The sequence below is a fragment of the Sinocyclocheilus anshuiensis genome, unplaced genomic scaffold (assembly GCF_001515605.1).
Source record: "Sinocyclocheilus anshuiensis isolate Anshui unplaced genomic scaffold, SAMN03320099.WGS_v1.1 scaffold568, whole genome shotgun sequence".
Taxonomy (NCBI): domain Eukaryota; kingdom Metazoa; phylum Chordata; class Actinopteri; order Cypriniformes; family Cyprinidae; genus Sinocyclocheilus; species Sinocyclocheilus anshuiensis.
Window position 1 is genome coordinate 25,139 of NW_015555732.1, and position 16,100 is coordinate 41,238.

Genomic DNA, 16,100 nt, shown 5'->3' on the forward strand with positions numbered 1-16,100 from the left:
TTTATTTATTTAAATTTACTGTGTTAATACCATGGTTTTTGAACACCTATTGGTTTTTCACCTACTACTAGTTTTATTACTACTATTACACCATTTTTTGGGCACATTTACTAAGGTGATGTTTTTGAAATACACCATGTTCTTTTTTCATATATACCGCACTACTGCACTGAAAAAAAAAGTTTGCTCAGTAAGTCTTGGCAACTTATGTTTTTACATTACTTTAACTCATCAAAATATCTTGAGCAATTTTTATTTTTTTTTAATAAGTTATATGAGATTTAACTTGATTCTTTTAAGTCAGTTTAATAAAAAAATAAGTTGAAATGACTTGTACGACCAAGTTTATTATCCTTTAAAAATTTAACTGAACAGAAGTTTTTAAGTTGAAATGGGTAGAAATTGTTTTACAGTGTACCATAGTTTCTTCCCTTGCAAAACGTGCCGTGATGCTGCCATGTTTTTTGGCACAAAATGTTTTGAAAGTACGCTGTAGTACCATAACATATGAATTTCAGTACTGTGGTATGCATCAAAATAGCGTAGCATTACAGGTTCTGTGATGAAGGAAAGCAGGAAGGGCTTTGATAGTGAAGACTGTTTCAGATGAGAGTATGAAGAGAGGAAGGAGGACACAGCGAGACTGTAATGAGCTCTGTGTGACTCTGTGTCAGCGCTGCGGAGCGAGGGATTCGGTTACGGCCAGCAGGTGTGACGTGTTATTAATATTTAATAATAATATAAATACTAATTTGTTTTTCATTATATATATATAGAGAGAGAGAGTGAGAGAGAGCGTAAATTATTGAATAATAATGCAATTAATAATAATTCATTTTCATATATAAAAAAATTCATATATATATAATAAATATATAATTATATATTTTATATATTTATATAATGTATATAAAGATTTTAGACAGAAAGAGAGAGCAAAAATATATGAATTTATATTTATATACATTTATAAATTGCATCTTTATATTTTCATAAAAATATTTTAATATTTAATAATAATAATAATAATTAATTATAATAAAACGTGTGTGTGTGTGTTTATTTATTTTTTTAAACGTTTTTTTAATACCATGGTTAGTGGACACTTAATTTCTGGACCCCAGATGATGTAATTTCTGATATGATGTGTTTGTGTGTGTTCAGCACTGCAGGCACGGCATGTGTGTGAATAAGGAGATGGACATGAAGCCGGTTCATGGTGAATGGGGCCCCTGGGGCCCCTACAGTGTGTGTTCCAGGACCTGTGGAGGAGGAACATGCAGCACAACCCGAGACTGCAATAAACCAGAGTGAGCGCATCAACACATGAACATGCATTCAAAACTCAACTCGGTTACTAAGTCCCTTCATGAAGGTGGCAAAGCATTCATTCATTCATTCTGATAATTATTCACTCCGATATGTAATTTTGTAAAATAGAATTATATTTTTATACAACCATTTTTTTTTTAAAGTATTTAGGGTGATGTTTTTTGTTTTTATATTTTCAAGGTAATATTTATTCACCCTAATATGTCACTAAAAGTATGAAATGTTACAAATTTTACAATGCTGCTGTTTCTGTTTCATTAAGAACTTTGTCTGTAAATGTGCCCAATTTTCAAACTAAATCAGTTCTTCCCATCAAAAGGCTGTCACTGGAGGCTGGTCTTATTCTTTCAGTGTGTAACAGCACAGATATCTTTCTGGTTCTCAGGCCGAGGAACGGAGGCCGGTTTTGTGTGGGCCGCAGAACGAAGTTCCGCTCGTGTAACACGGATCCGTGTCCCCGCGGCTGGAGGGATTTCAGAGAAGAGCAGTGTGCGCAGTTCGACGGGAAACACTTCAACATCAACGGACTGCCGCCCTCCGTCCGCTGGGTGCCGAAGTACAGCGGCAGTGAGTGTCTTTGACCTCTGACCCGTCAGACACACTCACTCACACTCACACACACACACAGACTCACACACACACTCACTCTCTCTCTCTCCCTCACACACACACACACTCACTCACACACACGCACTCACTCACACACACTCACACACGCACACTCACACTCACACTCACTCTCTCACACACACACACGCACACTCACGCACACGCACACTCACAGTCACACACTCACACACACTCACACACGCACACTCACACTCACACTCACTCTCTCACACACACACACGCACACTCACGCACACGCACACTCACACGCACACTCACGCACACGCACACTCACACGCACAGACTCACTCACACACACTCACACTCACACTCACACTCACACTCACGCACACTCACACTCACGCACACTCACACTCACACACACTCACACTCACACTCACACACACTCACACACAGATGGGCGTCAGATCAGACCTGCAGCTATTATTGTAATGGTTTTATGGAGGCAGACAGACACACCCGCAGACAGCCGTCAGGACTGATGGAGGAGCCTTACAATAAATCTGCTGAGCTCGTCAAACACTGATGAATAGCACACATTCAGTGTGCCGACCGCATTCATGCATTTGGCAGATGCTTTTATCTGAAGTGAATGCTGTACAGTTACTCGCTGACAGATGAAATGGAGAAATCACATCGGCCTCTGACACACAACTAGACTTCAGAATGAGTTTGCACTTCATGAGCCAATCAGAAAAACCCAAAAACCCTGCTAATTCAAGGACATTTTTCAGACATGTGACCGTAGCTCAACTGGTTTTCATTGATCTGTGGTGTTTCTCATCTCTTTCTCTTTAATTTCTAGTGTTTCTCTTCTCGTTCTTCTCATTCTCGTCGCTCTCTCATGTTTCTCATCTCAGTCTTACCGCTATCTGCTGTTTCTCATCTCTTTCTCATCACTCTCTGGCGTTTCTCATTGCTTTCTCATTATTATAAAAAAACATACTGACCCCAAACTTTTGAATGCTAGTATACAGAAGCTACAAAATAATATTGAAATAATGCCAAAAAAACCTCATCAGTCTCACACTCGCATCTCGTTTCTCAGTTCTGATGAAGGATCGCTGTAAACTCTTCTGCCGTGTCACGGGGACGATGGCGTACTATCAGCTGAGGGATCGGGTCGTCGACGGGACCCCGTGTGGGCCGGACACGTATGATATCTGCGTACAAGGCCTCTGCCGGGTATGAAATGACATCTAAAAATACTATGGTTCTTTGATATTTACTATGGTACTGGATGTTTATCTTATTCGTACACATTGGTACTTCAAAGAATAACATGGTACTATCGGGGCATTTATCCTAAAACCATGAAGTTACCGCCGTATATGTCTAAAATAAACGTAGTAATTTCATGGTGATGCAAATGGAAACTGACTTTCTTATTGTGTATGTGTTTATCATAGCAAGCAGGTTGTGACCACATTTTGAACTCGAAGGCCAGAAATGATAAGTGTGGCGTCTGTGGAGGAGACAACTCTTCATGCAAGACCCTCGCTGGAACCTTCAACAGCGCACAATACGGTAAGAGTTTCCTCCCCTTTTTTTCCTCCTCTCTTTTTCTATTTGTTGATTTCCTTCTTTATTGTGTTCTTTCTTTGGTTTTGGTCACCCACCATTTCCCATGCAGCCTGTAGTGATGCTCCAGCATGCTACTCACCAAACAAGGCTGAAAACATGTTTTCTCATTAATCTTTGGTGTTTCTCATCTCGTTCTCATTGCTCTTTTGTGTTGTAGGTTATAATGTTGTGGTTCGGATTCCTGCTGGCGCGACCAACATCGATATAAAGCAGGTCAGCTACTCAGGATCACCAGAAGATGATAACTACCTCGGTGAGTTAGTACAGATAGCTAGACCAGATTACCCTGGTAATACCATGGTACACTGATACGTATTATATATACTGAATGATTGCCATATTCACAATCCATGACATTTACATGGTACTTCAAGGAAGAATACTGTGGTATTCCATGTCCAGAACAGCTGCGGTATTACAATGGTGCTTCACCGTGACCCTTCTGGGAATTTGGGGTCACAGGAATAGCAAACACCGAATGATTGAAAGACACTGAGGTGCTAATGAAAGTGAGCGAGTGTGTCCAGGACGTTTGTGTAGCGGTTCACACTCGAGTCAATAGGCCAAATAAACACAAACACACACAGATGATGAATGAGACGTGACCTGAGGTTCACCTTCCAGATCTGCTCTTTCTCATCTGCAGCTCTGTCTGACAGTCAGTCCAACTTCCTCCTGAACGGGAACTTCGTGGTGTCCGTGTTTAAAAGGGAAATCAGCTTTAAGGGAGCAGAGATCGAGTACAGCGGATCCAACGCCACGGTTGAACGGATCAACTGCACGCAGCGGATCGAGGAGGAGCTCGTGCTGCAGGCAAGTGAACAACACCAAACGCAGCCCATCTGAAGGAGCTTGCAGTGAAATGAAAGAAAACCACAGCACAGTTTTAGACCAGTGAGTTTTCACTGTGGGCGGAGCTACCCAGCATGACATGATGACAACAGAAACCAGTCAGCCGGCTAGATATCTTGTTGTGCATCACCTTATTTTGTTATTCCGGGTTAGGACACAGGGTGAAACCACACGGAACGTTTTTATTGCTATCTTTATTTTCAGTAAAAATACAATTAATAGGTAAATTACCTAAGAATCAAAATTGTGTAAGATAATAAGATCAATATTATTTAGTTATTTTAGTATTATTTCTATACTATTATAGTTTTTATTAATATTTTGAATGAACTTTTATTTTTAGCTTTTCAGTTTTAATTTTAATTTTATTGTTAGTATTTTGATACATTTTAGGTTGTATATAAAATCAAATATAATTTAAACAATTGTAATAATTTTTTAAACATTTATTAAAAAATATTTTAAGATTTTGTAATATTTCAAATATTTAGCTTTAATTTGTTTATTTCAGTTTTAGTTATTTTAGTGCTTCAACTCAAACTTAGTTTATTTCAGTTAGTTGCCAAAAAAGTTTTTCATGTAATATTTATTTTATTTTATTTGAAAGCTTTTTAAATTCATTTAAATGATTTTATATAAAAATAACATGTTATTTTGTAAAAAAAAAAAATATGCATTGATGAAAATATTTTTAGTTTTTGGATTTTTTCATAATAAATAGCTTTATTTTTATTTATTTCAGTTTAAGTCATTTTAGTGCTTCAACTTATTTGTCTTAAGTTAGTTGCCACGGCAAAAAAAATAAATAAAAATAATATAAAATGTATATTTTATTTTATTTCAGCTTTATTAAATTAATAACCATGATTTTATATAAAATATATTTTTATAATAAAATGTACATTTAGTACAGTTTTTTTTTGTAATATAATTTAAATATGTAGCATTATTTTTTTTTTCAGGTTTAGTTATTTTAGTACTTCAACTTTATTTCAGTTAGTTGACAAGGCAAAAAAAGTTTACGTTTTTCATGTAATATTTTTATTTTATTTCAGCTTTATTACAATGAATTAAACTGATATAAAAATATTTTTTTTTTAGTGTTAGTTAATAATACCAATACTAAATACTTTATGATATGACTTGAATATGTCTTGATTTAAGAATGTTTAGATATGTTGTCCCGGAAAAAAGACAAAAATACTGATAAATAAAATGATTAATTAATAAAATGCTTTTATAAAATGATACTGCAGTGTAATCCCACTGACGTGTCCTCGTCTGATTTACAGGCTGTCTGTGTAATAAATCTGTTGTCGTCTCAGGTGCTATGCGTGGGAAACCTGTATAACCCTGACGTCAGATATTCCTTCAGTATTCCCATCGAGGAGCAGAGGGAGCAGTTCGTGTGGGGTCCGTCGGGCCCCTGGCAGGAGTGCAGCCGAATATGCCTCGGTGCTGCTTCCGTTTCTGTCCTTAAACACCTTTATTGTTGAAAGGAAGTCACTTACACGTCGTCTGTGTGTGTGTGTCTGCAGGTGAGCGGCGGCGGAAGGCCGTGTGTGCTCGTAAGAGTGATCATTTGGTGGTTTCGGAGCAGAGGTGTGAGAATCTACCTCGACCCAGAGGCACGACAGAGCCCTGCAATACTGACTGTGAGCTCAGGTAAATGCACCCGGTGGCTCTCGTGTCCCATTCTAGTGATGCAGCAAAAGGAAAACCTAAAATTCTGCAAACATTGAGTTGACCGAATATATTTTCATTTTAAATGTTTGATTTGATATTCAGTCTTTGTTTGGAATAACTATTATTTTTCTAAGTGAGTACACATTTTTCCCTTCAATTACTGTCACTACAAAAGCATCTCGGCTCCAACAGCATAAAATATTGTGAAAAAATGTTGTTGTTTTTTTTTGTTTTTTTTTACATTTTATTTTTAGTTTTAGTATTTTGCTTTAATCATTTTAATTTGTTTATATTTTTAAATATCTTTTTTAAAAGATTTTGTTTGCTTTAATTTTACTTCGTTTTTTTAAGTTTGTCATGTAATAATTTTATTTCATTTTATTTAAGATGTATTTAAAATAATTAACAGGATTTTAATAATTAATTACTTAAAAATAACAGCCTTGATGCTCGTCACATCAGTTATTAATGTGAACTCTTTTCCGTCAATATCTTCCATCGTTACCTGGCTTTTGCATTCAACATAATTACACACACATCATTTCTAATGCATGCCGTTTTTCCCACACTATACAGTAAATATTTTTTTAAGTTATAAATAAAACAAAGTGTATTACTTTTACAGGATTATACTACTTCAGTCTGTCCACTTCAAAATTTAATGTTTAATACAATGTGTTAATTGCAGTTTCTTTGTAATTAATTGTGAAATTTACTAGCAGTTTGTCAGACAAAATAGTTTCTACACCAGTTTTTTTCAGTGCATTTAAAAGATGTTAAAGCTCACATTTCTGTTCTGTTGTTCACATTTTTAGCCAAGAAACCAAGAAAATGTAATTGCTTGGTTTCTCAGTAAAAATATAACACTTCACGAACAGAACGCTGACTCCACAATCTTAGTGTTTTAATGTTTTTCTCTGTGCTCCTCAGGTGGCACGTCGCGGGCAGGAGCGACTGCTCCAGTAAGTGCGGCCCGGGTTACCGTACGCTGGATGTGCTGTGCATGCGCTACAGCCAGAACAAGAGACTGAGCGAGCGCATGGAGGGCAGATCCTGCGCAGACCTGCCCAAACCGCAGACGCGCGAGAGATGTCATGGTGACTGTCTGCTGAAGAGCTGGCAGTACAGCGCCTGGTCTCAGGTGACGCACAATATAGCATTCTTCACCCTGAGCTCAATATAATAACATTTTAAAAATATTTTTACAGAGGGGATTTTGGATTTCTCTTTTTATCACTCTATAAATCAGAAAATACTGTCGACTGACACAAAAAAATACATTTTCACTGTGTTTCTAGGATAAAAATGTTGTATAAATCAGTGTGAATGATATATGAACAAACCCCTCAGTAAACACCTTCAGAATATATAGAAGAATAAAACTCTTAAGTTTTGGTGTATGTAAGTGCTGCTGAAGTGGAGAAAAAACTCATTTTGAGAAAATGGCCTTTTAACACATGTATTGTAATTGAAATCTATAGGCGCAAATAAATAAAGTGAAATAAAAAATATCAAGTGAATAATATATGACCAAACCCCTCAGTAAAAACCTTCAGAATATATAGAAGAAGAAAACTCTTAAGTTTTTGGTGTATGTAAGTGCTGCTGAAGTGAAGAAACAAACTCATTAAAGATATGTATAGTAATTGAGACACAAATAGATAAAGTGTCCTAAAATAAAGACTTAAATGTGTTTTTTCTTTCCACTATTCTAAAATAATACACGTTATGAAAATCCAAATTTCCCAGAATCTCAAATTTGGGCAGTGCCTGAAAGAATAATGTTTTGCCTGTAAATAAGTGAAGTCAATAATGCACTGATCTGTAGATTTGCACGTGACTTTTCATGCTGTTTCTCGTGATTATGTTCTTGTTTTGATGTGATGTGATTGTGGTTGCAGTGTTCGAGGAGCTGCGGACGCGGCGTCCGGACACGACAGGCGTACTGTATGAACAATCTGGGCCGCAGGCTGGTGGAACGAGAGTGTAACGTGCAGCAGAGAGTCCTGAGCGAAGCCTGCAGTGATGTGCCCTGTCCCGACTGGAGTGCCAGCGGATGGAGCGAGGTACTGACCACCTGCTGAAGTCTCATGATGCCCTCATGGTTTGATCGAGTGCTTCTCACAGCAGTACTCTATTCTAGCTGAATACCAGGGTGATTATAGTTAAATGAAACAAATCATAAAAAAAAAGCTTTTTTTTTAACTTTTTTTTAAAAATCACTAAAATAGAATAAAATATATATTAAAAATACATATTTTATTTCAGCTAGTTGCCAAGGCAACATTTCACATTTTTAATTAGTTTAACTTGATGAAAATGAAATAAACTAAGACTAATAAATAAAAAAAATAATAAATACTGTAGATACATATAAAAAAAATGACAAAAACACACAAAATTACTGAAACTTTAAAATTAAAGCGAAAATGTAAAAAAAAACTCTAATTAAAAAAATATTAACAAAAACTACAATCGTATATCAGTGTTACAAAATAATGCAGTTGAATCCAAAGTATTCTGTTGTTTTCATAACTATTTTAATATTCAGATTAAGACAATTTAACATCTAATTTGTCTGTATTTTCCTTGCCAAAGATACATTGTGAAAATATTAAACAATCCTATAAATGCATTTTTAAAAATACTAAATTGAATCATTGTTAATCAAGCTGTGTATCAAACTGAACTGAATCATTCTGATTTTGCAGAAAAACTGCTTTAAAAAAAAATAAATAAATTGCACTAACATGACTAAAACTAAATAAAGATTAATAAATAAAAATGAATGCATACTACATAGACATATTAATAAAACACTAATTAAAAAAACTAATAAAAATTACAAAAAAAACTAAAACTACACTAAAAAACAACAAAATTACAAAACAGAGCAAAATTACTGATACAAATGACAAAAACACAAACAAAATAGTAAAACTAACTAAATTTAAGATGAAAACAGAAAATATAAAAATAAAATATATTTGAAAATATTAATGCAAACTATAATAATATATCAGTGACACACATTACAAACATTATAAATACTATAAACATGTATTTTAGTCTCAACAAATCCTGTAAAATGAATCATATTCAGAACATAACAGGGATGAAAAAATAAGTACAAAACAAACATAAATTATAGTGGCATTCATTTAAAAAATATTTGTTATAAACGCAAATCTACAAATTTATTTGAAGTGAAACTGAAACAAATAAACCTGTACCTCTCTCATTCAGCACCAGTTCAAATTTGTTTTGCATGCTTGACATTAATTGCGTTATATAAGTTGCATATAAAAAAACAGGGACTTGTTTTCCGGAAAATGCAGTACTTTGAGACTTGAGTAACACAATCTGACTGACCCATCCCGACTAACCTACAGTGAATCTGTGCATGTGTTCACATCAGTGTCTGGTGACGTGTGGCAAGAGCGTCAAACACAGACAGGTGCTTTGCATTCTGGGAGACGAGAAGCTGAATGAGCAGCGCTGCGACCCAAACACCAAACCCTCTGCGGTGGGCAGCTGTGAGCTTCCCCAGTGTGTGTCCTGGCAGGTCGGAGCCTGGAGTCCGGTGAGAAGCAGACGCTCGGTTCCTTTGTCACGTCAGTGTTTGTCAGCAGATGCTCTGAATGTGAATGATGGTGTTTGTAGTGTGCGGTGAGCTGCGGTCAGGGCTATCAGGTGCGTGCGGTCAGGTGTGTGTCGGGAGCTTACGGCGAGACGGTGGACGACAGAGAGTGTAACGCAGCCGCCAGACCTCGAGACAGTCAGGTGAACCAACACCTGCTCCATCTGCACTAGAGCTCACAGTTTGGAATGATTAGGATTTTAAATGTTTTTAATGAAAGAAGTCTCTTCTGCTCACAAAGGCTGCATTTATTTGATCAAACGTATAGTAAAAATAGTGAAATATTGTTACAATTTACAATAACTGTTTTCAATGTGAATGTGTTAAACTGTAATGTATTTCTGTGATGCGCAGCTGTATTTTCAGCATCATTACTCCAGTCTTCAGTGTCACATGATCTTCAGAAATCACTCTAAGATTCAAAAGTTTGGGGTACGATTTCAAAAAAAGTTAAAAAAATGACGCTTTTATTCATTAAGGATGCATCAGAATGATCAAAAGTGACAGTAAAGACATTTATAATGTGACAAAATATTTCTATTTCAAATAAATGCTGTTCTTCTGAACTTTCTATTCATCTGTGAATCCTGAAAAATAAAATGTATCACAGTTTCCACAAAAATATTAGTGTTTTCAATACTGATAATAATCAGAAATGTTTCTTGAGCAGCATATTATACTGATTTCTGAAGATCGTGTGACACTGAAGACTGGAGTAATGATGCTGAAAATACAGCTGCGCATCACAGAAATAAATTAGTTTAACAGATATTCACATAGAAAACAGCTGTCTTACATTATAATAATAATTCAAAATTTTTACAGTATTTTTTATCAAATAAATGCAGCCTTGAGCAGAAGAGACTTCTTTCAAAAACATTCTTAATTATTCCATTTGACTTTTGAGCGGTAGTGTCTCTCCTAGTAGAACACGGTTTACATTGTGTGTGTGTGTGTGTGTGTGTGTGTGTAGGACTGTGAGTTGTCAGCTTGTCCTCGTGCAGCATCAGTGTTTAACACACCCAGACCAGGAGAGCCGGGTCAGCGACACACACAGTGGAGATACGGCTCCTGGACCAGCGTAAGTAACACCAGAGTAATCAAACATGCATGAGTCTGAGATCTCAAGATGAAGACGCGAACATCTGAGACGACTCTTCTAATGAAGATCTGAGACAAAGTTGATCTCATGAGAGAGTGTGTGTGTGTGTTTCAGTGTTCGGTGTCGTGCGGTGAGGGCCGACGCGAACGATACGTCAGCTGTAGAGACTCTCAGGGTGGCATCGCTGACAAGTCGTCCTGCGCTCATCGTCCTCGTCCTCCAGACTCCTCCGTGTGTTTCAGTCCCTGCGCTCAGTGGAGGGAAGGAGAATGGACAGCAGTGAGTCAAACACAGTCCTGCATGCTCTACATCTGAGAAACATGCACCACGCAAACACACATGGCGAGCGCTTGGTCCTGTTGGACATGCTTAACATGCGTTTCTGTAGTCGAAAGAGCACAATATGTATGATTTTTTTATTAAAATATCCAAAAACCACTAGAACAGTGTTATATATTTTGCTGACTTGTGTACTTACATTATCCCAAATGTTTCGAAGAATGTTTAAATGCAGAGAAATAAGCAATTTTAACTAGTGACACGGAGCGTGTCTATAGTGTCATAGTGTCGCCTGCCAATGACGTCATAACCGTCGCGCTCGTTCAGCGCCTCGTTTCGCTTCGACGGCTTTCAGCCTCACCCTGCTTCATTCTACTACGTTAATAAATCATTAGCTCATCCATGAACATGACTTCTGCCCGAGTCCTTTCGGCTGCGGGGATGAAGACCACAACTCCCATGATTCCACACTCAGTCACGCCATCATCAAACTACACTACCTGGCCTTTGTTTCTTTGTTTATTTTGAATAAGCGCCCTCTAGCGGCGAAAATTACATATTGTGCCTTTAAACTAGATGCTTTTATTCAGATAGGAAACTGTTATTTTAGTAGTATTTATGTATTGTTTATATATGTATTGTTATTGTTTCATATTTTCATATTTTAATTTTAGTTTGTTTTAGTAATTTGATTGTTTTTGTCAATATTTTATATAATTATTTCTATTTATATTCTATTTCACCATCCCACCTGTCGAATGCTTGGCGCTCTTTTTTTGTTGTCCTTTTTCTCTATCAAATCTTTTAGATATCATCATAAATCATATATCATTTGAAAGCTTAGAGGCCCAAGATTCATCCTGTGAAAACCATTTTGAAATCGGACATTGCGTTACCATGGACATGGTACTTTAAATCTTTTGGCGGTCTCCTCCCCCTTAGTGGGCGGTGTCAAGTGTCATATTACAAAACGCATTACGGTCTTTTAGAATCAAACCTTTTTATAATCTTGACAAAAAAAACATATAATTGGAAAGGTCTGAGTCTCAGGAATTATTTTGAGATAGAAGTAATATTGACAGAGTAATCTAGACATTTGTGACAGAAAAATGCATAAAAAAAATCCAATGGAGTTTGGATGGCACCCGGTGGCTGTTTGTGGTATAACGCCTTATGAAAAGAATCGAGGTTCCTGTGAGATTTTATTTATCAACTTCAAATTTGGAACATAACTTCTTTAGACATAAAGCTTTAATTTTATACAAATTTTACAGTAAAACCTGTTATGTAGAATATTTATTATATATAAAATAAAATAAAATTAATATAGTGCGTTTTCTTTACAATAAATGTAAACTACCATAACTTTTTGATGCTTAATTATTATTTTTTTTATTCCACTTTTGCGATAATCTGCTGATTTTCTTCTTTAAAAAGAAACCAACCTTATGTCTGTATACCAAAGTGTTCATAAATTACAACAATTTAAGTTTGGATAGTGCACCTGCATGCCTCATCAAGTTTCTTTTCCACTGTGATGTTTCTGACAATAAGGAGCTACCAGATGATTAATACTTCATTTGTATGATCAGTAAATACCATATAAAAAGCAAAATACCTTACATTTAAACCCAGCTGTGAAGCATTTATACGTACTATTATCCTCGCTTCAAAAAGCTTTAAAAACATCCTGCATTATAGAACAATTTTTCAATAAAGTGTCATATTTATTTCATTATTTTCCCCTGTATCCCCACACGTGTTTTTGTTCAGTAATATTGTGTTTTTGTTTAAAATTAAGATTTGTAAAAATAAAAATAAAAAAAGCGTTTTAGTTAACAATAACAATGCTGGTAAATAGCACAAAATACAATTTTTTTTTTTTTTGTCACACAAATATTGGGCAAAATTTTCTACTGAAATTCAAACCCGTTGACTAACTATTGAAAGTTATGGCAGTGCATTCTGGGATTGCTGCCTACTTTAAGGTGTGCTGTGGTTTGTGTGTTGATTGTGGCGTGTGTGTGCCGTCCAGTGCTCGGTGTCGTGTGGTGTGGGTCACTCCACGCGGCGGGTCGTGTGCATGAACTACCATCATCGGGTGGACGAGTCGTTCTGCCAGCCGGACGAGCGTCCCAGCGCTGAGCAGGAGTGTGCGGCCGCCCCCTGCCGATCCTCCTACCACTGGTCCAACAACCAGCCCCACTTCCCCGACGACCCCAGCAGCCACAGCTGGAACGTCCCATCTGCAGACAACCAGTGGAGGACGGGGCCCTGGGGAGCCGTGAGTGACACCCTCACTTACTCTGCTTCATGATAACTCATTGTTCACTTAGATTTCTGTAAAATCTATACAATTAAATTACATTTCTATAATATCTATAAAATTTCTATCTACTGTATCAGTATTAAGCAGGCAGAGAGAGTGATATTGATTTATAGTTATAATATAATATTTAATATTTCAATATAAATTGTAACATTTATATATACTGTGCAATGGAAGTTGTACTATATGCTGAAATAAATAAATGAATAAATAAATACATTATTCCTACATATACATACTACATACATATTAATGTTATTACTATTATTTAAAATAGTTAATACATTTTTTTTTTATAACAAATTTTTTATAAAAATTATATAAATATTTTTTTATATACAAATAATTTATTTATCAAATATCGGCCATAACATAACAGCTTATTGTATTAGCCAGAATCCCTAAAATTATGACATGACTAGAATATCTACATTTGATCAAATCTACATAGTAGGATGGTATTTAGTTATTGCATTGGCTGATGGAGTGCATGATCATTATTACTGTCCGCTGAGCTTGTTTTCCGTCTCACATGTGTTTTGCGAGCGGTACATGCGTGTGTGGATCCTCTTACAGAATCTCAGTCTGTTTGCTTTAGTCGAGTGTTTCATATTTCACGCTCATCGCGAGCCTTTCTGTCATCTGACTGCGATTTACTTCATTAGCACACGTGCTCATTAGCTTTGATCCGCTGCTGCCAGCACTGATGCATGCTGGGATTGGATGAGTTCCAGAATGTGTGTGAGGCTTTCATACTGGACTTTATTAGTGTGGTTTGTGGGATTATATGAAGATAATGCGATGTAATGCAGGCTATAAAGAGATGTACTGTATATCGCCGTAGGAACACAAACTAAACACAAATGTAGAAAGTCATGCTGATATATCATGTGAGAAAATGAGTCCTTTAACGGCTCTGAATGAACGATAATGAATCAACGGGTTTGTAATATGTTGTAATAGAGATGATTAATTCTAATATATTACGCAATCAGTGATGCAATGTGTTTTTCATATTACAGTAATGAGAGTTTGAGGTGAAATGTGTTGAATTAACAGTCGGGTCTGTTACACACGGAAGAGATACATACAAATTTCTAAAAAAAATTCACATTTTTTAGGAAGCGAATTAAACTTTGCAAATGTTTTAAGACCCTCAAAAAACAGTTCATTTTTTTCTGATTTTTTTTACAGTTATTTTTAAGAGATATAACTTGTTTCGTGTTCGAGTCATTTTTGACCAGGGTATGTATGGAGTGCCATTAGTGTCAAAAATTTTCGCAAAATTTCCCCATATCTCTCACACTTTTGGGACTGAATTTTGTTGATGAACATGAATATGTACGTCTGTTGACCAACCATCACAGCATGAAAAATTGATGACTTTATTCATCTGAAAGTGAGAGTGTAATTTTCTTGTTTTTGAGCAATCATGAGTTATAAATTCAAAGTTTTTGGTTTGGAGTTATAAATTGCATCAGGTTTTGGTGTGGTTCATGTATAATTTGAAATTTCAAAGAATTTCTAAATTTTGTTAATTAATAAAAAAAGGGGTAAATGCAGTAATAACATGGTAACATACAAAACTGTGAAATTTTTCCACATTCACTCATTAATGAGAAGTTGCTGATCAGATACAGTGTGGTTTTAAATGAAACATATTACATTATGATTTATAAAATAAAAATAAATCTGAATGCATACTGAGGCTTAATTTTTCATGCAGACTGTAGATTCTTATGCCTTGGCTTGCTTGTGTGTGTTTGTGCTCAGTGCTCCAGCTCATGTGAAGGCGGGTTCCAGCGGCGGGTCGTGGTCTGTCAGGACGCAGACGGACGCAGCACCAATCACTGCGACGAGAGAGTCAAACCCGACCAATCAAAGAGCTGCGACTCCGGCCCCTGTCCACACTGGAACTACGGCATCTGGGGAGAGGTCAGACACACAGGCGCTTGAAATACGTGTAAATTGTAGAATGTTCTTTTAATGGTAACATAATTTATTTTTGACATAATTAACATTAAATTAACGTTACAACTAATTACATAATTTGAACCTAATTTAAATGCTGTCAAAATAGTGGGGTGGAAATTGGGAAAAATTCTAGGGGAGCCTAGAATTTTATTTTATTATTTTAATAATTATTATTAAATATTATTCATAATAATATCCATATAATATTGTTTATATTGAATAATTCTTAATTTTGTAATTATTTCAAATAGTAGTATTTGTAATAATAAAATGATTTATTGTAATTAATATTATTTTATTCATTATTGAAATAAGTGTGTATTATTTCATATTCTACAATGTGTAACAAGACAAGAAACGCATTGATTATAAATGTTAAATAATATTATTAAATTCACTAATATTTAATAATATTATTCATTACCAAAATAAGTCTCAATATGGACTATTATTATTATTATTATTATTAACATTTCTATGTATTATATTTCATTATATATATTTATTTTTTCGATATTATTATATATTTTATATATTATTTTATTCATTATTAAAATAATAGTGTATTATTTTATATTAAATATTATTAAATCACCTTATTTCAATAAGGTATATTAATAAATAATATTATATTTATGTTTTTATATATTATATTATATTTATTAGATATAATTTATTTTGGCAATATTTAC

At 35.3% G+C, this 16,100-nt stretch overlaps 1 protein-coding gene across 1 annotated transcript in view; it reads left to right on the forward strand.

Annotated features, from left to right (window-relative positions):
• The window catches only part of LOC107672939 (A disintegrin and metalloproteinase with thrombospondin motifs 20-like), a 44,779-nt gene that overhangs the window by 14,879 nt on the left and 13,800 nt on the right, over positions 1 to 16,100 (forward strand). Inside the window, exons 6-19 of the mRNA XM_016466317.1 lie at positions 3,011 to 3,147; positions 3,372 to 3,489; positions 3,704 to 3,799; positions 4,193 to 4,359; positions 5,724 to 5,853; positions 5,937 to 6,063; positions 7,015 to 7,225; positions 7,986 to 8,150; positions 9,503 to 9,667; positions 9,748 to 9,867; positions 10,698 to 10,805; positions 10,941 to 11,105; positions 13,141 to 13,389; positions 15,208 to 15,369. Coding sequence (XP_016321803.1) covers positions 3,011 to 3,147; positions 3,372 to 3,489; positions 3,704 to 3,799; positions 4,193 to 4,359; positions 5,724 to 5,853; positions 5,937 to 6,063; positions 7,015 to 7,225; positions 7,986 to 8,150; positions 9,503 to 9,667; positions 9,748 to 9,867; positions 10,698 to 10,805; positions 10,941 to 11,105; positions 13,141 to 13,389; positions 15,208 to 15,369 — 2,120 coding nt within the window. The remainder of the gene's footprint in view (positions 1 to 3,010; positions 3,148 to 3,371; positions 3,490 to 3,703; positions 3,800 to 4,192; positions 4,360 to 5,723; positions 5,854 to 5,936; positions 6,064 to 7,014; positions 7,226 to 7,985; positions 8,151 to 9,502; positions 9,668 to 9,747; positions 9,868 to 10,697; positions 10,806 to 10,940; positions 11,106 to 13,140; positions 13,390 to 15,207; positions 15,370 to 16,100) is intronic.